Raw genomic sequence first — 17,980 nt, 5'->3', positions numbered from 1 at the left:
TTTATGTATGAAAATCTGGTTATTATGTATCGATTAATCTGTGTATATATATATAATGTTTACTTTCAGGTCTTAGAGGGAGAAGAGGTGGTGTTGGAGCAATGTATAACTCTTTAAAATTTTTAGAATATTAATAGTTATGTTTGTTTGTAAATATACCGAGAGTTTAAAAGGAAGTATTGTAAAGAGGGTAAACATATCACTGTAAACAGACCTAGGCTTTTAAACGTGACTGGGGAAGATAGCTTGTAACCTACTCTCCGTGACACACACACACACACACACACACACACACACAATTTAACTTAAGCCTCAAAACAACAACTAAACCTGATACTGAAATTTATTCCATGTGGTCGTTCTTTGATGATCTGCCGTCAGCTGTCGACTCCAGGGATAAGCTGCCGTGAAGGAATTTTGTCGAATTTTTCTTGGTATCCATCGAATGAGGGCAACCAACCGTGAAAGCATTGTGTCGACGGTCTTTCATCGTCCTTTTTCTGCCGATAAACAGAGTATTCAACTAGCTAAAACCAGATTGAGGCATCTGTCGACTTCAAGCCATTGTGTGACCTTTTTCGATGTCGATCTGCCAGCCGTCAATACTTTCAACAACCGTGAAGGCTCTCGTGTCGAACTATCTACCTACCGGCATTCGTCGACTCAAAACCACTGTGCGTGCGTATGAATGATATACTGTCATCAGTCGAATGAGGGCCTCGTATCACCCTGACATATGTGGTCATGTTCTCACACGCCTCTACTGTTGACCGTGCAGAACCATCCACCGTCAGTGGACGATAAAGGGGAAGGGAACACACACACACACACACACCCCACACCCCACACAAACACACACAACCCACACCCACACACACACACCCACACCACACACACACACACACACACACCACACACCCACCCACACACACCCACACACACACAAACGAGTCGAATTTACGTAACTATCGCCATTATTCATTGTAAAACGCTGTGTAATAATTCTTCAAACTTTTTATCTCATTCGTCAAATATATTCCCGAAGTTTCATCCCAAATCCCTCCTACCCAACGGAACACCCTTAAGAAATCGATCGGATGCTTTGACATTTTCATTAATCCCTTAAAATACGAGACTTGATTCCTCATAGGCCAAGAACACTTCCATTAATGTTGTTGTTGTTGGTGGCCATAGTAACAAGCTATTAGGCGAAATACAAAACATTAGCCTTTTCAGTTGGTCCGATAATTCACCAGGTAGCCTGTCGAGTTACCATGGTGAGTGTGAGAGATGTAATAATAATAATAATAATAATAATAATAATAATAATAATAATAATAATAATAAACGGTTTATTAATAGAGTTACAGCTGAAAATATACAGACTTAATTTGATTTAGACATAATGATATGCATTGAATACATTTACAGGGCTGTACAGTACATAAATCAGGAGTTGTTTATTATTTTAGCAATAGATGGGATGGTGTGAGAGGTGGGGGTTTAAGTTGGAGGAGTGAGTGTGTGAGAGGTGGGGGTGGGAAGTTGAGGAGGAGGTGTGAGGTGGGGGTAGTTGGAGGAGGAGGTGAGAGGTGGGGTGGAAGTTGGAGGAGTGAGTGTGTGAGGGGGGTAGTTGAGGAGTGAGGTGTGAGAGGTGGGGTGGAAGTTGGAGGAGTGAGTGTGTGAGAGGTGGGGTGTAAGTTGGAGGAGGAGTGTGTGTGAGAGGTGGGGTGTAAGTTGGAGGAGTGTGAGAAGGAGGTGTGAGAGATGGGTATGAGAGGTGGGATGTGAGAGGGAGGAGTGTGTGAGAGGGAGGATGTGAGAAGGAGAGTGTGAGAGGTAATCCTAAGTTTATCTTAATAGTGAGAGGAGGTCTGTTACTCTTGTAGATGAGAGAGAGAGAGAGAGAGAGAGAGAGAGAGAGAGAGAGAGAGAGAATTCTAATCTATAGCGGGGGAAGAGTAAGTTAAAGGTGAATGACATTAACCACATTTAGAGAAGGAGATGAATTGATTATTTCCGACTTGGTTAAAAAAATATGGGGGGGAAATTTGATCAGGTATAAATAGTAAGATGGAAGTGGGGCAATATGAAGTTCCTGGGAAGATGTTAGGGTAATTGTAAGAAAATAATGATAAAGAGAGGAATAATGCTGAACGTAAGAGTCAAGAGAGACCTGAAAGAGTAAGAGGTGTAGAGGAGGAAGGAAGGAAGAAAGAGTAACAGGTGTAGAGGAGGAGGAGGAGGAGGGAAGAGTAAGAGGTAGAGGGAGGAGGAAGGAAGGAAGAGTAACAGGTGTAGAGGAGGAGGAAGGAAGAAGAAAGAGTAACAGGTGTAGAGGAGGAGGAAGGAAGGAAGAGTAAGAGGTGTAGAGGAGGAGGAAGGAAGGAAGAAAGAGTAAGAGGTGTCGAGGAGGAGGAGGAAGGAAGAAGAAAGAGTAAGAGGTGTGAGGGGAGGAGAGGGAAGGAAGAGTAAGAGGTGTAGAGGAGGAGGAACGAAGAAAGAGTAAGAGGTGTAGAGGAGGAGGAAGGAAGAGTAAGGAGTAGAGGAGGAGGAGGAAGGAAGAGTAAGAGGTGTAGAGGAGGAAGGAGAAAGAGGTGGAGGAGTAGGGAAGGAAGAGTAAGAGGTGTGGAGGAGGAGGAAGGAAGAGAAGAGGGTAGAGGAGGAGGAAGGGAAGAGTAAGAGGTGTGGAGGAGTAGGAAGGAAGAGAAAGAGTGGAGGAGAAGGAAGGAAGAGTAAGAGGTGTGGAGGAGATGAAGGAAGAGAAGGCAGGAAGAGTAGGAGGTGGGAGGAGAAGGAAGGAAGAGAAAGATTCGTGGAGGAGAAGGAAGGAAGAGTAAGAGGGTGTGGAGGAAGAGGGAAGAAAAACTGATGATGCGCGGAGGAAGAGGGAGAGGAGGGAAGAGTAAGAGGTGTTGAGAAGGAAGGAAGGAAGAGCGAGAGGCGTGGAGAAGGAGGGATAGGGAGAGGCGTAGAGAAGGAGAGAGAGAGGAATGAAGACGAAGAGGTGTGTAAGAGAGGGAAGGAAGAGTAAGAGGCGAGGAGGAGGGGGGAGAAAGATTCATTCTCTGTTAAACTGTAGGAGGGGTGTTTGTAGGAGGGGTGCCTGTGGGTGGGGTGCGTAGGAGGGGTGCCTGTAGGAGGGGTGCTTGTGGGTGGGGTGCCTGTAGGAGGGTGCCTAGAGGGTGTGCCTGTGGGTGGGGTGCCTGTAGGAGGGGTGCCTGTGGGAGGAGGGTGCCTATAGGGGTGTGCCTGTGGGTGGGGTGTCTGTAGGGGGTGTGCCTGTAGGAGGGGTGCCTGTGGGTGGGGTGCCTGTAGGTGGGGTGTCTGTAGGGATGTGCCGAGAGGCTGTGATGTAGTGATTGAGGCTTCAGGTGCTCTATAAATACGGGTTATGAATCAGTTTATTTACTATTGGGAAAATAAGAAGCTGTATTTAACAGACATGACAATGGGTAACAGAAGCTTGAAGATGACGTATAATAAGAATAACAGGAAATAGGAAATGATTTAATAAAGATGGTAACAGAGTAATGTTAGAGTATTATTGAGTAAATTGAAACACATTACTTCGCCATACTGTACACAAGAGATGAAAGAGCCCCTGACACACACACACACACACACACACACACACACACACACACATGTACTCTACTGCAGGGGAAGGAGTAACCGTCTCGACTGTTCTCCGTCAAAGTTAAGGCAGTAGGATATCACGTATGGCTGGTTGAAAGAGTAGTCAGAGGCGGGAAGGAATAATAACTCGCGTATTATGAAGGAACGAGTGATAACAGGATAAAAGAGAAGATGGAAGAAAGACGAGGAGAGCGTGGCAGGGGATAAAATAGATAGGGTAAAAAGGTGAGAAAGAAAAAGGAGAATAATGTGTGTGTGTGTGGCGAAGGAGACGATAGCAACAAGATAGATGGGTGGACAAGAGGGAGGGTGATATGGGCAGCAGCTAGAGGGACACGCCTGTAATAATAAGATGTGGATGTAGGACATACGAAGAATGATGTGATGACAAGTAAAGGTTATGTAATTAAAATATGACCATTTAGGACACGTAAAGAATATAATCTTGTGGATACGTGGAGGACATGGGAGAAAATAACACAACAGAAGTGATATTGGATGAATTACTAAGTACAAGATACACCCAAAATATTTTAATGAAACACCTGCCCCGCCCTTAAAAAAAAAAAAGAAAAAATTACCGAAATCACAAAAATAAATGAATTAGGCAAATAACTACGTCCACTCTAAAAAAAACTGCCAATTAATATCGTGTTTTTCCAACAACCCCCCACCCTCTCCACCCAACCCTCTCCCCCACCTTCTCCCCCACTTCTCCCCCACCCACCCCCCAAAAATATCTAAAGGGCCCCAAATGTGCCAAATACACTACACTACTTCCACAGGTAAATTTTACTCACCAAACTCTACCTGTGTAAAAATTAGTGCTTGTTCACTCAAATTGGCCCCACTCTCAGGGAAGGTTAACCAAACCATTGAAACATAATGCCTCAAACAAACAATTTTTTTTTCAGTCTTGTTTTCACCTCAATTTTTGGGCAAACATTTGAGCACTGGGTGGAGAGGGAACACGGGGTGAGCTCTCATTACACTCTTAAGAAAAGGCGAGGAACACTCTCTCTCTCTCTCTCTCTCTCTCTCCCTATGAGTTTCTGGCTTCCTTCCACTAATATTTCTAGATTCCTCCATAACACTCCATTATTTAGAGTTGTGTCTTTACCACTTGCCTATTCTCTAGGTTTTCTTGTGAGCGTTGTCTTCTTGTCGAACAGGCTCACTCCTGGGGGTGGAAGGTAACCCTTGGTAGTCACAGAAACACACTATAGTCATTGATGTATCTTTTGAGTGTCGTGTTTGCCTGTGTGTCGTGTTTGCCTGTGTGTCGTGTTTAACTGTGTGTCGTGTTTGCCTGCGTGTCGTGTTTGCCTGCGTGTCGTGTTTGCCTGTGCGTCGTGTTTTCTGTGCGTCGTGTTTGGTCTGTGCGTCGTGTTTGCCTGTGCGTCGTGTTTGCCTGTGTGTCGTGTTTGCCTGTGCGTCTGTTTGCCTGTGCGTCGTGTTTGCCTGTGCGTCGTGTTTGCCTGTGCGTCGTGTTTGCCTGCGTCTCTGTTTGCCTGCGTCTCTGTGTTTGCCTGCGTGTCGTTTGCCTGCGTGTCGTGTTTGCCTCGTGTGTCTGTTTGCCTGTGTGTCGTGTTTGCCTGTGTGTCGTGTTTGCCTGTGTGTCGTTTGCCTGTGTGTCGTGTTTGCCTGTGTGTCGTGTTTGCCTGTGTGTCGTGTTTGCTCATGCGTGTCGTGTTTGCCTGCGTGTCGGGTTTGCCTGCGGTGTCGTGTTTGCCTGCGCGTCGTGTTTTGCTTGTGCCGGTTTGCCTGTGCGTCGTTTGCCTGTGCGTCGTGTTTGCCTGTGTCGTGTTTGCCTGTGCGTCGTGTTTGCCTGTGCGTCGTTTTTGCCTGTGCGTCGTGTTTGCCTGTGCTCGTTTGCCTGTGCGTCGTGTTTGCCTGTGCGTCGTGTTTGCCTGTGCGTCGTTGGTTTCGTGCGTCGTTTGCCTGTGCGTCGTGTTTGCCTGTGCGTCGTGTTTCTGCGTCTCGTGTTTGCTGCTGCTCTCGTGTTTGCCGTGTCTCGTGTTTGCCTGCGTGTCGTGTTTGCCTGCGTGTCGTGTTTGCCTGCGTGTCGTGTTTGCCTGCGTGTCGTGTTTGCCTGTGTGTCGTGTTTGCCTGTGTGTCGTGTTTGCCTGTGTGTCGTGTTTGCCTGTGTGTCGTTTGCTGTGTGTGTTTTGCTCGTGTCGTTTGCCTGTGCGTCTGTTTGCCCGCGTCGTGTTGCCTGTGCGTCGTGTTTGCCTGTGGTCGTGTTTGCTGTGCGTCGTGTTTGCCTGTGCGTCGTGTTTGCCTGTGCGTCGTGTTTGCCTGTGCGTCGTGTTTGCTCTGCGTCGTGTTTTGCTCGTGTTTGCCTGTGCGTCGTGTTTGCCTGTGCGTCGTGTTTGCCTGTGCGTCGTGTTTGCCTGTGCGTCGTGTTTGTGCGTCGTGTTTGCCTGTGTCGTGTTTTGCTGTGCGTCGTTTGCCTGTGCGTCGTCTTCGCTGTGTGTCGTGGTTTGCTCCGTGTCGTTGCCTGCGTGTCGTGTTTGCTCCTGTGTGTCGTGTTTGCCTGCGTGTCGTTTGCCTGTGTGTCGTGTTTGCCTGTGTGTCGTGTTGGTGTGATCTAACTCGCGCCTTTTGTTTTTATACACCAGATGTATTCATTTCCGGTTCAGAAGTGGATAATCGATTTTTGTTTGTTTTGTTCATAATATACTACACATTTTTTGGTGTGTTTGTACCGTTTGTGTTTGTACATTCATACTGATCTTCACTACATCTCTCATTTCCCTTTTGAGTTGTCTACGAAGTGTCTTTAAACTCCTACTGTCACCTGTGTGTGTTCCTGTCATTCTGTCACCTGTGTGTGTTCCTGTCATTACCTATCACCAGTGTTTCAACCTGTCACCTGTGTGTGTTTCTGTCATTACCTGTCACCAGTGTGTGTTCCCTGTCATTACCTGTCACCTGTGTGTGTTCCTGTCATTACCTGTCACCTGGTGTTTCTGTCATTACCTGTCACCAGTGTGTGTTCCTGTCATTACCTATCACCAGTGTGTTCTTGTCATTACCTGTCACCTGTGTGTATTTCTGTCATTACCTGTCACCAGTGTGTGTTCCTGTCATTACCTGTCACCTGTGTGTGTTCCATTACCTGTCACCTGTGTGTTCCTGTCATTACCTGTCACCTGTGTGTGTTCCCACACACCGTCACCTGTGTGTGTCACACATCTGTCACCAGTGTGTCCCCACATACCTGTCACCTGTGTGTGCTCACACACCACTGTGTGTCCCCACACATGTGTGTGTTCCTGTCATTACCTTCACCGTGGTTCTTGTCTTTACCTGTCACCACAGTGTGTCTTTCACATCTGTCACCGTGTGTGTTCTGTCACATCCTGTCACCTGTGTGTGTCTGTCATTACCTGTCACCTGTGTCTCTCACACCTGTCACCTGTGTGTGTTCCTGTCATTACTCACCTGTGTGTGTTCCTGTCATTACCTGTCACCTTGTGTTCCTGTCATTACCTGTCACCTGTGTGTGTTCCTGGTCACCTGGTGTTCTTGTCATTACCTGCCCAGTGTGTTCTTGTCATTACTTCACCTGTGTGTGTTTCTTCATTACCTGTCACCAGTGTGTTCTTGTCATTACTGTCACCTGTGTGTTTTGTCATTATGTTCACCTGTGTGTGTTCCTGTCATTACCTGTCACCTGTGTGTGTTCCCATTACCTGTCACCTGTGTGTGTTCTTGTCATTACCTGTCACCTGTGTGTTTCATTACCTGTCACCTGTGTGTGTTCCTGTCATTACCTGTCACCTGTGTGTCTGTCATTACCTGTCACCTGTGTGTGTCCCTGTCATTACCTGTCACCTGTGTGTGTCTTGTCATGTTTTTATTACATTACCTGTCACCAGTGTGTTCTTGTCATTACCTGTCACCTGTGTGTTTCTGTCATTACCTGTCGCCTGTGTGTTCTTGTCATTACCTGTCACCTGTGTGTGTTTCTGTCATTACCTGTCACCTGTGTTCTGTCACATTACCTGTCACCTGTGTGTGTCCTGTCATTACCTGTCACCTGTGTGTGTTCCTGTCATTACCTGTCACCTGTGTTCCTTACCTGTCACTGTGTTCCTGTCATTACCTGTCACCTGTGTGTCTTCATTACCTGTCACCTGTGTGTTCTTGTCATTACCTGTCACCAGTGTTCTTGTCATTACCTGTCACCTGTGTGTGTTTCTGTCATTACCTGTCACCTGTGTGTGTTCCTTGCATTACCTGTCACCTGTGTGTGTTCCTGTCATTACCTGTCACCGTGTTTCCTGTCATTACCTGTCACTGTGTGTGTTCCTGTCATTACCTGTCACCTGTGTGTGTTCCTGTCATTACCTGTCACCAGTGTGTGTTCCTGTCATTGCCTGTCACCTGTGTTCTGTCATTGCCTGTCACCTGTGTGTTCCACCCATTTTCCATGCCAAGTTTGGTCCAGATCGTGAAGTAGTTTCCGAGTTTCCGTGACACACGCAGACAAACAGACAGACACAGACAGACAGATAGACTTTTTGTTTTTATATACACTAGAAGAATCGACGCCCTCCTATCATCTGCTAGGCATCCTCCGGGAGCTCCACATTGTCTCACTGTTCAGTCCCCAAAACTTCTTTCACTAAGTTTTTTCACGCAAATTTGTTTAGCATTAAACTGATATTATTTTATTGTCTAATCATTACTACATATAACACCACCCATCATCACTACATATAAACACCCATCACTCCATCATCACATATAACACCACCCATCAACATATGACAACATCATCACTACATATACCATCCATCATCACTACATAAACACCATCCATCATCACTACATAAACATCCATCATCACTATAACACCACCCATCATCACTACATATAACACCACCCATCATCACTACATATAACACCACCATCATCACCACATATAACACCATCCATCATTACTACATATAACACCATCCATCATTACTACATATAACACCATCCATCATCACTACATATAACACCATCCATCATCACAACATATAACACCATCCATCATCACTACATATAACACCATCCATCATCACTACATATAACACCATCCATCATCACTACATATAACACCAACCATCATCAATACATATAGCACCACCCATCATCACTACATATAACGCCATCCATCATCACTACATATAATGCCATCCATCATCGCTACATATAACCACCCATCATCACTACATATGACAACATCCATCATCACTACATATAACACCATCCATCATCACTACATATAACACCATCCATCATCACTACATATAACACCATCCATCATCACTACATATAACACCACCCATCATCACTACATATTACGCCATCCATCATCACTACATATAATGCCATCCATCATCGCTACATATAACCACCCATCATCACTACATATGACAACATCCATCATCACTACATATAACACCATCCATCATCACTACATATAACACCATCCATCATCACTACATATAACAACAGTCATCATCACTACATATAATATCATCCATCATCACTACATATAACACCATCCATCATCACTACATAACACCATCCATCATCACTACATATAACACCATCCATCATCACTACATATAACACCATCCATCATCACTACATATAACACCATCCATCACTACATATAACACCATCCATCATCATACATATAACACCATCCATCATCACTATAACAACAGCCATCATCACTACATATAACATCATCCATCATCACTACATATAACACCATCCATCATCACTACATATAACACCATCCATCATCACTACATATAACAACAGTCATCATCACTACATATAATATCATCCATCATCACTACACATAACAATCATCATCACTACATATAACACCATCCATCATCACTATAACAACAGCCATCATCATCACATATAACACCATCCATCATCATACATATAACACCATCCATCATCACTATAACAACAGTCATCATCACTACATATAATATCATCCCATCATCACTACATACAACACCATCCATCATCATATAACACCATCCATCATCACTACATATAACACCATCCATCAATACATATAATATCATCCATCATCCATCACTACATATAACACCATCCATCACCACCATCCATCATCAACATATAACACCATCCATCATCACTGCATATAACACCATCCATCATCACTACATATAACACCATCCATCATCACTATAACAACAGCCATCATCGCTACATATAACATCATCCACACATCATTACATATAACACCATCCATCATCACTACATATAACACCATCCTTCATCATCACTACATATAACACCATCCATCATCACTACATATAACACTACCCATCATCACTACATATAACACCATCCATCATCACTACATATAACACCATCCATCATCACTACAATAACATCTCACATATAACACCATCCATCATCACTACATATAACACCACCCATCATCACTACATATAACACCATCCATCATCACGACATAAAACGCCATCCATCATCACTATAACAACAAATCATCACAACATATAACACCATCTATCAACACTACATATAACACCATCCATCATCACTACATATACCATCCATCATCACTACATATAACACCATCCATCAGCATCACATACAACTCCATCCATCATTACTACATATAACACCATCCATCATCACTGACAACATCCATCATCACTATAAAACACCATCCATCATCACTTATAACAACAGTCATCATCATCATATAACACCATCCATCATCACATATAACAAACATCAATACATATAACATCAGCCATCATCACTATATAACACCATCCATCATCACTACATATAACACCGTCCATCATCACCATATAACACCATATCATCACTACATATAACACCATCCATCATCACTACATATAACACCATCCATCATCACTACATAACACCATCCATCATCACTACATAACACCATCCATCATCACTACACATAACTCCATCCATCATCACCACATAACCCATCCATCATCACTACATATAACACCATCCATCATCACTACATATACCATCCATCATCACTACATATAACACCATATATCATCACGACATATAATACCATCCATCATCACTACATATAACACCATCCATCATCACTACATATAACACCATCCATCATCACTACATATAACACCACCCATCATCACAACAGATCGGTAAAGTAGTTTCCGAGATTCATATACATTGCATCACCACTATACACACATCATCACCATACTCTTTGTATCACCACTATACACACATTATCACCTTACACTTTGTAATACCACTATACACACATCATCACCATACTCTTTGTATCACCACTATACACACATTATCACCATACACTTTGTATCACCACTATACACTCATCATCACCATACTCTTTGTATCATCACTATACACATCATCACCATACTCTTTGTATCACCACTAGACACTCATCATCACCATACTCTTTGTATCATCACTATACACACATCATCACCATACTCTTGCACCTCACTAGACACACATCACCACAATCTTTGCATCACCACCATACACACATGATCACCACACTTGCATCACCACTATACACACATAATCACCATTCTTTGTAATTAATACACACACATGATCACCATACTCTTTGTATCACCACTACACACACATGATCACCATACGCTTTGTATCACCACTATACACACATCATCACCACACACTTTGTATCACCATCATACACACATCACCATACTTTTGTGTATCACCACTATACACACATCATCACCACACTCTGTATCACCACCATACACACATCATCACCACACACTTTGTATCACCACTATACACACATGATCACCATACACTTTGTATCACCACTATACACACATCATCACCATACACTTTGTATCACCACTATACACTCAACACCATACTCTTTGTATCACCACTATACACACATCATCACCACACACATGATCAATATACACTTTGTATCACCACCATACACACATCACACTCATAATTTTGTGTATCACCACCATACACACACCATCACCATAATTTTGTATCACCACCATACACTCATCATCACCATACTTCTGTATCATCACCACTATACACACATCACCATACACTTTGCATCATCACCACTATACACACATGATCACCATACACTTTGTATCACCACCATACACAATATCATCACCATACTTGTGCATCACCACTATACACACATCATCACCATATCACTCTGTATCACCACTATGCACACATCATCACCATACACTTTGTATCACCACTATACACATGATCACCATACACTTGTATCACCACTCATACACACATCATCACCATACACTTTGTATCACCACTATACACATCATCATCATACTTTTGTATCACCACTATACACACACGTCACCATAATTTTGTATCACCAATTATACACACATGATCACCATACTCTCTGTATCACCACTATACACACATGATCACCATACTCTTTGTATCACCACTATACACACATGATCACCATACTTTTGTATCACCACTATACACACATCATCACCATACACTTTGTATCACCACTATGTACATTACATAACACCACACAAATAATACAGTTTGTTTACGTTTGTACTGTATCTAAGCTCACTTTATCTTGCTACAATAATTGGAGACGTTGGTAGGTGTTTGATGGTATGTTATAAAAAAGATTTGTCCTTCGATCTTTAAAATGGAAACAAAATTTATGAAATCGATCGATTTCTAAGGAAATCTAATGTAGATTAAACAAGAAATGTAAGTTCTAATTTACATTACTTTGCAAGGGCCGGTTGTCGACAACCGTTTTGGTCAAAGAAATCGACCTTGGTGAGAATACTGCTAAAGGATAAGGATGCTGTCCTTGTGAGCTACTTCAAACTGTATAAGGAGAAGTTTACCGAAAATTTAATTATATTGCCACACGAAGAAACCTTAATATAAAGGTGTAAAATTAATGAGAGGCATTCGACCCTGTCAAAGTAAAGATCCCGGCCTCTGACTTACTACAAGGAGAAGTGATTTTCCTTCCTCAGACAACATTACTCCTACGGCAATAATATATCACGTGACCGAGGAGGCCTCAGGACGAGGAGGCCTGAGACCGCGGAGGCCTCAGACCGACGAAGCTCTCCGTGATCGAGGACGCCCCCGGCTGAGGACGCCTCCGTGGCCGAGGAGGCCTCCAGACCGAGAGGAGGCCTCTGTGACCGAGGAGGCCTCCGTGACGAGGACGCCTCCGTGATCGAGGACGCCTCTGCGACCGAGGACGCCTCCGTGACCGAGGACGCCTCCGTGACCGAGGACGCCTTCCGTGACCGAGGACGCGCCTCTGTGACTGAGGACGCCTGTGACCGTGGACGCCTCCAGGCCGAGGACGCCTCTGTGACCGTGGACGCCTCCGTCACCCAGGAAGTCTCAGTCTTTAACGGACGCCGAGTTTGGTTTCAATCTTCAGGGGACTCCTGTATCTCGGGGACGACTCATTCTTCGAGAATGACTATCCGGAGGACGCCTCAGTGATGGCTATTACAGAAATGAGCTTATCGGCAGGTCTGGTTTCGAAGGTTTGGTGTAAATATGCTATTAGTAAAATGTATCTATGCGCTTGATGCCCCAGATGAATGCTTTGTGGGCTAGTTTCTTATTCTGTTGTGTTAGTGTGCCTTATAATGATGTTTTTTATAAAATGGTGTTTGAAACGTTCCCTATGAAAATGAGTTTCAAAAAACAATGAAAAAGGCAAATGATTTTTTTCTTGTTTAATTATTCACTTATCCACTACACCGTTATCTACATTCACTAATAATTATCAACACCTACATGACAACCAATGCACTATTATCTACACTCACAACCAATGCACTATTATTCCATAATTCTACAACCACGCAATTATTATCTACACTCACAACTAATGCACTATTATCTAATTCCCACAACTAATGCACTATTATCTACACTACAACCAATGCACTATTATCTACACTTTAACTAATTTTAACTATTATCTACACTACAACCAATGCACCATTATCTGCACTACAACCAATGCACTATCTACACTACAACTAATGCACTATTATCTACACTCACAACTAATGCACTATCATCTACACTACAACCAATGCACTATTATTCACACTACAACCAATGCACTATTATCTACACTAACCAATGCACTATTATCTACACTACAACCAATGCACTATTGTCTACTACAACCAATGCACCATCACTCACACTACAAGTAATGCACCATTATTCACACTACAACCAATGCACTATTATCTACACCATCTAATGCACTATCACCTACACTCACATCTAATGCACTATCACCTACACTACAAAACTAATGCACTATTATCTACACTACAACCAATGCACTATTATCTACACTACAACTAATGCACTATCACCTACACTACAAGTAATGCACTATTATCTACACTACAACAATGCACTATTATCTACATCATATCTAATGCACTATCACTACACTACATCTAATGCACTATCACCCACACTACAAGTAATGCACTATTATCTACACTACAACCAATGCACATTATCACCTACACTCATCTAATGCACTATCATTTACACCACACTAATGCACTATTATTTACACCTTTACCTAATGCACTATTATTCACACAGCACACTTCACATTCACACTACAATGCACTATTATGCCACTACACTCACACGCATTATCTACACTGCACTACATCTACACTACACTAATGCATTCCACATACACTACACTACCTGCACCACATTCACACTCACACTGGTACTCACTTGCCAACTCAATGCATTATTACCTACACTACAACTACACTCAATGCCATTCACACTAATGCACTTAATTCACACTACAACTAACACATCTACACACTAATGCACTATTCACATTCATACTAATGCACCATTATCTACACTACAACCAATGCACCATTCACACTACAACCAATGCACTATCTACACACCACGCACTATTATCACACTACAACCAATGCACTATTCATGACTGCAACCAATGCACTATCTACACCACAACTAATGCACATCATCACACCAACCAATGCACTATTCACACTCCAACTAATGCACACTGTTATCTACTCTACACCACGTCATTATTCACACTGTGTTCAATGCATTATTATCTACACTCAACTAATGCACTACAGTCTACACTGACCACGCACTATTATTACCTCAACCAATGCACTATTATTCATTGCACTAATGCATAATTACATTGTTAATTATTCTGCACTTCATAATTCACCATTCACACTCATCGCACTATTAGTGCCAATTACAATTAATGAACTATTATATAATTACAATTAATGCATTATCTATTACTATAAACTCAATGCATTCATTATCTACATTGCATTAATGCATTCACACTACAATCATTATTGCACTATTCATACCACAACCAATGCACTAGTTGGGTGTAGATAATAGTGCATTAGTTGTGTGCAGATAATCGCATAGTTGTAGTGTAGATACAGTTCATTAGTTGTGTGTGTGTGATAGTGCATTAGTTGTAGTGTAGATAATAGTGCATTAGTTGGTGTAGGTGATAGTATTAGTTGTAGTAGATAATAGTACATTAGTTGTAGAGTAGATAATAGTGCATTATTGTAGTGTAGATAATAGTGCACAGTTGTAGGTGTAGAAATATTAAGGTAGATAATAGTGCATTAGTTGTAGTGTAGATATAGCATTAGTTGTAGTGTAGATAATAGTGCATTAGTTGTAGTGTAGATAATAGCATTAGTTGAAGTGCAGATAATAGTGCATTAGTGTGAGTGTAGATAATAGTGCATTAGTTGTGTGCAGATAATAGTGCATTAGTTGTTGCGTAGATAATAGCATTAGTTGTAGTGTAGATAATAGTGCATTAGTTGTAGTGTAGATAATAGCATTAGTTGTAGTGTAGATAATAGTGCATTATTGTTGTGTAGATAATAGTGCATTAGTTGTAGTAGATAATAAGTGCATAATAGTGTGTAGATAAGCGCATTAGTTGTAGCAGATAAGTGCATTAGTTGTGTGTAGATAATAGCATTAGAAAGTGTAGATAATAGTGCATTAGTTGTGTGTAGGTGATAGTGCATTAGTTGTAGTGTAGATAATAGTGCATTAGTTGTAGTGTAGATAATAGTGCATTAGTTGTAGTGTAGATATAGTGCAATAGCTGTAGTGTAGATACAGTGCATTAGTTGTAGTAGATAATAGTGCATTAGTTGTAGGTGTAGATAATAGTGCATTAGTTGTAGTGCAGATAATAGTGCATTAGTTGTAGTGTAGATATAGTGCATTAGTTGTAGTGTAGATACAGTGCATTAGTTGTAGTGTGATAATAGTGCAAGGTAGTGTAAATAATAGCAATATTGTGTGAGGTGATAGCATTTAGATGTGAGTATAGTGATAGTTGTGTAGATAATAGCATTAGTTGTAGTGTAGGTGATAGTGCATTAGATGTAGTGTAGGTGATAGTGCATTAGATATAGTGTAGATAATAGTGCATTAGTTGTAGTGTAGATAATAGTGCATTAATGGTGTAGGTGATAGTGCATTAGTTGTAGTGTAGAATAGTGCATTAGTTGTGAGGGATAATAGTGCATTAGTTGCAGTGTAGATAATAGTGCATTAGTTGTAGTGTAGATAATAGCATTAGTTGTAGGTAGGTAATAGTATTAGCAGTAGTGTGATAAGTGCATTAGTTGTAGTGTAGATAATAGTGCATTAGTTGTAGTGCAGATAATAGTGCATTAGTTGTAGTGTAGATATAGTGCATTAGTTAAAGTGTAGATAATAGTGCATTAGTTGTAGTGTAGATAATAAAATAGTTGCATGGTAGATAATAGCATTAGTTGTAGTGAGATAAGGCATAGTTGTAGTAGATAATAGTGCATTAGTTGTAGTGTAGATAATAGTGCATTAGTTGTCATGTAGGTGATAGTGTAGTGAATGTAGATAACAGTGTAGTGGATAGAGTGAATAATCTAAACAAGAAAAATCATTTGCCCTTTTTTCATTATTTTTAAGGCTCATTTCCTTATGAACGTTTCAAACACCACATTTTATAAAAAAACATCATTATGAGGCACACTAACACAACAGAATAAGAAACTAGCCCACAAAAGCATTCATCTGGGGCATCAAGCGCATAGATACATTTTACTAATAACATATTTACACCAAACAGCCCGAGGAAACAGACCACCGATAAACTCATTTCTGTTAATAACGCCATCACTGAGGCGTCCCTGGATAAGTCATTCTCGAAGAATGAGTCGTCCCCGAGGATACAGGAGTCCCTGAAGATTGAGGCAAACTCGGCGTCCGTTAAGACTGAGACTTCCTGGGTGACGGAGGCGTCCACGGTCACGGAGGCGTCCTCGGCCACGGAGGCGTCCACGGTCACGGAGGCGTCCTCGGTCACGGAGGCGTCCTCGGTCACGGAGGCGTCCTCGGTCACGGAGGCGTCCTCGATCACGGAGGCGTCCTCGGTCACGGAGGCGTCCTCGATCACGGAGGCGTCCTCGATCACGGAGGCCTCCTCGGTCACGGAGGCCTCCTCGGTCACGGAGGCCTCCTCGGCCACGGAGGCGTCCTCGGCCACGGAGGCGTCCTCGATCACGGAGGCTTCGTCGGTCACTGAGGCCTCCTCGGTCTCGGAGGCCTCCTCGGTCACTGAGGCCTCCTCGGTCACGTGATATATTATTCTGCCGTAGGAGTAATGTTGTCTGAGGGAAGGAAAAATCACTTCCTCTCCTTGTAGTAAGTCAGAGGCCGGGATCTTTACTTTTGACAGGGTCCGAATGCCTCTCATTAATTTTACCTTTATATTAAGGTTTTCTTCGTGTGGCAATATAATTAAATTTTCGGTAAACTTCTCCTTATACAGTTTGAAGTAGCTCACAAGGACGGCATCCTTATCAGCAGCAGTATTCTCACCAAGGTCAAGTTTCTTTGACCAAAACGGTTGTCGACAACCGGCCTTACCCAAAGTAATGTAAGTGGGAGGCTTACATTTCTTGTTTAATGTACATTAGATTTCCCTTAGAGAAATCGATCGATTTTGTAAATTTTTGTTTTCCATTTTAAAGATCGAAGGACAAATCTTTTTATAACTTACATACCTACATCAAACACCTACCAACGTCTCCAATTATTGTAGCAAGATAAAAGTGAGCTTAGATACAGTACAAACGTAACA

General features: G+C 42.3%; 1 protein-coding gene across 1 annotated transcript; it reads right to left on the bottom strand.

Annotated features, from left to right (window-relative positions):
* Positions 1 to 343: 343 nt before the first annotated feature.
* Positions 344 to 17,425, bottom strand: LOC121865545 (flocculation protein FLO11-like; the record flags this gene model as incomplete). Its single annotated transcript, XM_042365065.1, has 3 exons — positions 344 to 500; positions 12,802 to 13,151; positions 16,958 to 17,425. Coding segments are annotated over 3 exons (975 nt in total), but the record flags the coding sequence as incomplete, so codon positions are not given.
* Positions 17,426 to 17,980: the final 555 nt, after the last annotated feature.

The sequence above is a fragment of the Homarus americanus genome, unplaced genomic scaffold (assembly GCF_018991925.1).
Source record: "Homarus americanus isolate GMGI-L3 unplaced genomic scaffold, GMGI_Hamer_2.0 scaffold15611, whole genome shotgun sequence".
NCBI lineage: Eukaryota > Metazoa > Arthropoda > Malacostraca > Decapoda > Nephropidae > Homarus > Homarus americanus.
This window is presented reverse-complemented; position numbering and strand designations above follow the sequence as displayed.